Source organism: Salmo salar, chromosome 15, assembly GCF_965601325.2.
Source record: "Salmo salar chromosome 15, fSalSal1, whole genome shotgun sequence".
Lineage (NCBI taxonomy): Eukaryota > Metazoa > Chordata > Actinopteri > Salmoniformes > Salmonidae > Salmo > Salmo salar.
In genome coordinates, this window is record NC_138305.1 from 56,621,702 (window position 1) to 56,628,500 (window position 6,799).

Below are 6,799 nucleotides of genomic sequence, written 5' to 3' on the forward strand. Positions count from 1 at the left end.
GAGAAATCAGCTTCCAGAACAGTCTGGAATCTTCCTAACGATTCTACTGTGTAGGATGAGCGTGTACACTGAGAGGAGCGATGGAATATCAATCAAACCCTACAGTTTCTCTGTCCACGCCCCTCCTACATTTACCTCTATGGTGAAGGCGGGTCTATGGGCGTGGCGATATCAAATTCGTACAGTGGGTACATAGTGTACCTGGGATATTCATCATCATTCATGACCTTCACAAGATTTCATGATTAAGATAAACTTTTCACCTAAAAGTCTACTCTAAAAAGATCTGAAATATAGGGAGCTCTTATGGGGGTAGGGTGATTGCAAAAGTATGAATGAAGATGCAAAATAGATAGTCAAGTATTGAATTATAAACATGCCATCACAATAATCCAGACTATTTGATAAAGAGAAAACGTGAAATATGTTTCAAAATATTTTTTTATTATAAACCTTGTCGTTTTTCATAGAAAATAAATAGAAAAAGACATCCCTGTTGACTTTTACAGTTGAATAGGGTTGAAAGCAGCAGATATACTATATGATTATGGTATTCATTAATTATGATAAATTAATTACAATACTTTCCCCATGACTCGACAGTCATGTAAAATGTAAAGTCTATTTGGGACACAACGAAGTAACTTAAAAAATTAAATGTTAAAAATGTTAAAAATGATGTTCTTCTGATATATCTTTAGTCAACTTCCTCCATTCTTGATGTGTCATCATCTCCCTCCAAGACAGGCATGTCATCCTCACTGGGCTGGAGGATTTCCTCCACTGCTGAGTCATCACCATCGATGCCTGTAGAGGGGAAGAAATAGCCCACATTAGAAAAACATATTCACATGGTGTACAATCTGCTATTCAGACAGCCAAAGTATGGGAAAAACAAAAGCCATATTCCTAACCATTGTACTACCATGATAGTTCTGTAAGTTACTTGGTGTTTGCAGACCTGTACTGTAAATTGCTCTAGGAGGAGCCTTTAAACCCCATCAACCAAGATAAAAGTTGAGGGCAAATAATGCATTAAGGAAAAGCAACTCACCCAGGCCAAGCTTAATCATCCTGTAAATGCGGTTTGCATGGGTCTGAGGGTCGTCCAGCGTGAACCCAGAAGACAATAGAGCAGTCTCGAACAGCAAGATGACCAAGTCCTTTACAGCTTTGTCGTTCTTGTCAGCCTCAGCTTTCTCTCTCAAAGTCTCGACAATAGGGTGGGTTGGGTTGATCTCCAGGTGCTTCTTGGCTGTCATGTAGCCCATGGTGGAGTTGTCTCTGAGAGCTTGAGATTTCATGATTCTCTCCATGTTGGCCGTCCAGCCGTATGTACTGGTGACGATGCAGCAGGGGGAGGAGACCAGGCGGTTGGAAACTGAAACCTGTGATTAGTAGACATTGACAGTTGTGTATGAAGTGGTATGTTATTAAAAGGCGTAAACACATTGCAGAGGGATTGGGTTCAGGTAAGTTGTGCTTCTACCTTCTCAATCTTCTTGTCCAGGATGTCCTTCATTGTCTTGCAGAGGTTCTCAAATTTAGTGTTCAGCTCCTCTTGCTTCTTCTTCTCATCCTCATCCTCAGGCAGCTCCAGACCCTCCTTGGTCACGGAGACCAGGTTCTTGCCATCATACTCCTTCAGCTGCTGGACACAGTACTCATCAATGGGCTCAATCATGTAGATCACTTCCAAGCCGGCCTTGCGGATGCGCTCCACAAAGGAAGAGTTGGCGACCTGTTCCTTGGTCTCACCTAGAAGAGGATACACAGTTATTAACAGAGATTTCCCTGGTTTTATGATGTCTTTTTATGTCACATGGATTTGACAAAGGAAGGATAATGGAGAGTGAAAATGGATAGCAGCTCACCAGTTATGTAGTACATGTGTTTCTGGGTGTCCTTCATGCGAGAAACATACTCCTTCAGGGAGACCATTTCGTCAGCGGAGTTGGAGGTGTAGTAGCGCAGCATGTCTGACAGCTTCTTGCGGTTCTGAGCGTCTTCATGGATTCCCAGCTAATGGAAAGATGGAAAATGTTCAAGCTAAAGGTCCCTCAAAAAGAGAAGGAGAAGTTTTGGTGGAAGAGTTGCAGGAACTTGGAAAATCCATTTCAAAGGGAGGAAGACCTTACCTTGATGTTCTTGGAGAACTGCTCATAGAACTTCTTGTAGTTGTCCTTGTCTTCTGAGAGCTCGATGAAAAGATCCATACACTTTTTGACCAGGTTCTTGCGGATTACCTTGAGGATCTTGCTCTGCTGCAGCATCTCTCTGGAGATGTTCAGGGGGAGATCCTCAGAGTCCACCACACCCTTGATGAAGTCTGGAGATAAGACAATGGCAACTGGTCAGACATCTTACTTACATCTTTACTCAATGTCATGCTTGAGTGAGGTGCTGAGGAGGTATCCATGAAAGGCTAAAGGTTCAAGGTACAGTACTCACTGAGATACTCTGGCATCAGCTCGTCACAGTTGTCCATGATGAACACCCTGCGCACATACAGCTTGATGTTGTTCTTCTTCTTCTTGTTCTCGAAGAGGTCGAAGGAAGCCCTCCTGGGCACAAAAAGCAGAGCGCGGAACTCCAGCTGGCCCTCCACTGAGAAGTGCTGTGGGAATAATGAGATAAATGTTGACTCATACAGTCATACTAATATATTAATTCATAGGTTGGATCAAGACAAACCCATAATGCTTGAGTTTTGATTTTCAGTTTGCCATCATAGAGACTCACCTTGATAGCCAGGTGGTCCTCCCAGTCGTTGGTCAGACTCTTGTAGAACTCTCCGTACTCCTCATTGGTGATGTCATCAGGGTTACGGGTCCAGATAGGCTTGGTCTTGTTCAGCTCCTCTGCGTCAATGTACTTCTCCTTGACCTTCTTCTTCCTCTTGTTCTTGGAATCCTTGGTGTCTTCATCCTCATCAGAACCGACATCTTCGATCTTGGGCTTGTCTTGGTCCTCAGCTGCAGAATCTTTATCAGCCTCCTCATCCTTTTCTCCCTCCTCAAGGTCCACCTCCTTCTCTCTAGACTTCTCCACCTGGACGAAAATGTTTGTTATTAAAAAGTTGTAGGATTTGTCCAGTATGGGGAGCAATGTTTGGATCCACGTTTATTAACAGGTTACTTTCCTAGTTTATACAGCAGATTTCAGTCAATCTCCCCATTATGCTGTTACATTGTTACAACCAAAGAAATATAAAGTTCTATTTGAACTTACAAAGAGTGTGATGGGATAGCCAATGAACTGGGAGTGCTTCTTCACAACCTCCTTGACGCGCTTCTCCTCACAGTATTCAAACTGGTCCTCCTTCATGTGCAGGATCACTCTGGTGCCACGACCAATGGACTCGCCTTCGGATCAGAAAAATCAGACTTAGTCATTGGATCTAAGCTTACTTCCTTTTGAATGACATTGTTGAAAAGAAGATTCAACTGATCCAGGATGTAGGTTGATGGTGTTGTATTGGAGAAAAGTAATTGAAGCAGCATATTAATCAATACTGTTGAAGAGGCTTACCAGTGTCAACTTTGACAGTGAATGAGCCACCAGCTGCAGACTCCCAGATGTACTGCTCATCATCATTGTGCTTGGTGATGACAGTCACCCTCTCAGCCACCAGGTATGCAGAGTAGAAACCCACACCGAACTGCCCGATCATGGAGATGTCAGCTCCAGCCTGCAGGGCCTCCATGAAGGCCTTGGTGCCAGACTTTGCAATGGTTCCCAGGTTGTTGATCAGGTCGGCCTTGGTCATGCCGATGCCGGTGTCAACCAGGGTCAGGGTACGAGTGCGCAGGTCAGGGGTGATCTCGATCTTCAGCTCCTTGCAGGAATCCAATTTGGTGGGGTCTGTCAAGCTCTCGTATCTGATCTTGTCCAAAGCCTGTCAGATCATGGCAAAAAGAGGTCACAAGGGCAAAAGAAAAGTGTCATGGTTGATACCTTGAGCGAATTTAACAAAGTGGTTAGCAGGCTAACTCTGGGATATAGCTTGTTTTACTATACTGGCTCAGAGAGCAGTGTATAAGTGGTTGCTTATTTAAGGTAAAATGTTACAAGGGTCAATTCAGCATTATGATTAATCTACTCACATCTGAAGAGTTGGAGATGAGCTCCCTAAGGAAAATCTCTTTGTTTGAGTAGAAAGTGTTGATGATCAGAGACATCAGCTGGGCGATCTCAGCCTGGAAGGCAAAGGTCTCCACTTCCTCCTCCATGGTGTGGCCGGCTTTCTCTGGCATCTGGAAGGAGAAACAAAATAGCAAAGTTTGTACTGATGGAGACTTTGATGCCTCAACACTTAGATTTTAATTGTTCTTCTATTATCCTAAAAATGGATGAATATTGTATTAATTCAGAAGACATGTTTTTGAAAAGCACATAAGGCTTTTTTCTGCATTTTGCAATAAACTTGCTTCAGCTAAATAAAAAATAATACAACTTATAGTAGCTTGCAAATGGTCATTGTCTGAAATGTGGACTTTTATATTTTACAGCTTTTAAAGCCAGAAACACCTGCTTTTTTGTAGACAGCCTCTAGTCTAGTCAGACCACATGACAATGAGGCAATAAGGGATTGAAGTTTTGAGGAATAGAGGCACCTGTTACAGGCCTCCGTCAGAGGCTCCTATTGCACAGGCCACATCTGTCAATCAAGGCCTCTGCCATTTGAAAACGTGTCGGAGTTTCCAGACCTTTTCACACCCTCTTGCCAACAGCTGCAGTCATGCCATGTGATACCCTTTCTTTGAAATGGAGGATTAAGATGAAGCAAGACTTTTGGCTTGAATAGAGTAATGTAGAGTTGTATTAATAGAGCTTCTTCACACTACACTACTTAAATGACACAAACTGGGTCCAGGAGACACACTTGTCTAGTGTAAAGAGACGGATCTATATTCAAATCTCTCTTTTTAAGAGATTTCGCCCACACTACCTCTGCAGGTAGTGTGCAAGACATCTACACAACATATCCTCCTCGGACTTGTACACTGTAAAGACAATGGCTCTCTCACACCACATATCCCTGCAAGAATGACCTTAATACCAGCAGAGAGCATATTTGCTCTGTTAGCCAAATTGAAAATGAAAGGCTTTTAAAATATCTGCACATTTGTGAATCATTGCATTAATAAAGTGTGCAATATGTACACTGTGAAATATGGTTTAGATGAGAAGCTCCTGTATAGTTTGAATTGCTACCCTTATTTTGTTTGTCTATATACTATGGTTTATACGGTATGTTAATTAATAGCTGCAGTCACACTTTAAGCAAGAATGTGGATTTTGCCACACCACATCCAAGGCTAGTGTAAACAGAACAGTTGCAAATCTGGTGTTGAAGAGAGATAGATCTCACTAGACATATTTTACTAATGTAAATCCACCCATAGAGTGTCTTCAGCATTGCATTTTTCTCTCAAGTACAGGGTTTTATGTTATTCACTTTCAGCTAAAATATTAGAGTTGCTCTTTAAAGTTATGATTGTTTAAAAGCACTCATATACTGAGAAGTATTCATCAAATGATGTTAACACTCTTCCCCATGAAAGATACTTTTTCCTAAAGCAGCTGCTTATCAATAAAAAACATCAAAGGCTTGATCATAAAGCACATTTTTCCAGTTCAATGAATGAATAAAGGAATCCATCCTTGTCCTTGGCCTCAAATTGACTACATGAACCAGTAGATTTCTGGTCTGAGACACTTTCAGGTCTGATAATTGCATAATTTACTAACTTGGTATAGATAACTTGATGGTAATAATTATTTGTGCTGGCTGCCAGGACTCTCTTCTCTTCCTTCTCTTCAACTGCCATGTCCCTCACTCCTTCTAACCAGGGTCATATTCCATGCCATGTGCTCCTCTCTTGCCATGCACTCGCAAAGGATTTTACCAGATCCAGGGTAACTGTCTTTAAAGTCTCCTCACTGATTTAATGCCATTTCAGATTAATACAGTGCAATTCATCCCCATGATACATTATTCAATTTAGAGTACCAACATACTGTAGGCTGCTTACTTCCTGCTGGTGCTTCACCTTTATAATATCAATGCATAATGTATTTCCAGAATATTGGCTATTGATCTTCCTTGTGCCCCTGAATTGCAAGTAGCTACATATTTGGTTTACCTTTCTCCCTGATACCCTCTCTCTCTTACCTTGAATAGATAAGAATGAGCTCCAGTGCTTCACTTCTCGTTTGCTGATCGCTGTAGATTGAATCTCTGAGCGTCTCTTCTGTTCCTCTGCAGATTAATGTAGTCTTTAAATCTCTGTATTTCACTGCTCCTAATCCTCTATGGCTTCAGGTGAATGTCTTCTCACTTTCTGTATCTGAGGACCACTGGGCCTACTCCATTCTTTTTATACAAGGGGCAGCTTTCTCGAAGCCCCCATTCAGAAGCTTCCAGAAGGAATGCCCAGTCCTACTACAGTACAGGGTAAGAGAGAAATAACCAGTAGGGTGGGGGTGATAGTGAAAGCTGTGAGGGGTCCGCGCCATAAACCACATGTGTCCTTATAGGGCAGCACAGTCATAAGGGGTGCCTGCCATTCGGGGGCCCGAGGCGTCCTGATAGTGTGTCAGGCCTGGCCCACTTGGCCACACCTGTCAGCAATGTCACAGCTGTGCGCAGCCTTTCCAACCACCTGCTCTCATTGAACCATCCGGACAGACAGACGCAGGACAGAAGGCCTCTGAAAAGATAACAGGCCGGCCACAAGTATTTTTTGGGGGCCTGTGCGATTGGGAAATAGATGTGTTAAAGTAATGGTTCAGT

The 6,799-nt window shown here is 42.7% G+C and overlaps 1 protein-coding gene across 1 annotated transcript; it reads right to left on the minus strand.

Moving 5' to 3' along the window:
* Window positions 1–423: 423 nt before the first annotated feature.
* On the minus strand, window positions 424–6,380 carry LOC106571588 (heat shock protein HSP 90-alpha 1). The gene is made up of 11 exons (XM_014144832.3): window positions 6,179–6,380; window positions 4,107–4,256; window positions 3,532–3,898; window positions 3,232–3,365; window positions 2,743–3,051; window positions 2,452–2,617; window positions 2,139–2,329; window positions 1,875–2,022; window positions 1,490–1,758; window positions 1,055–1,388; window positions 424–807 (listed from the first exon to the last, which is right to left on the minus strand). The coding sequence occupies exons 2-11, from the start codon at window positions 4,254–4,256 to the stop codon at window positions 698–700; spliced, it is 2,178 nt and encodes a 725-aa protein (XP_014000307.2). The 5' UTR covers window positions 6,179–6,380; the 3' UTR covers window positions 424–697.
* Between the last annotated feature and the right edge of the window lie 419 nt (window positions 6,381–6,799).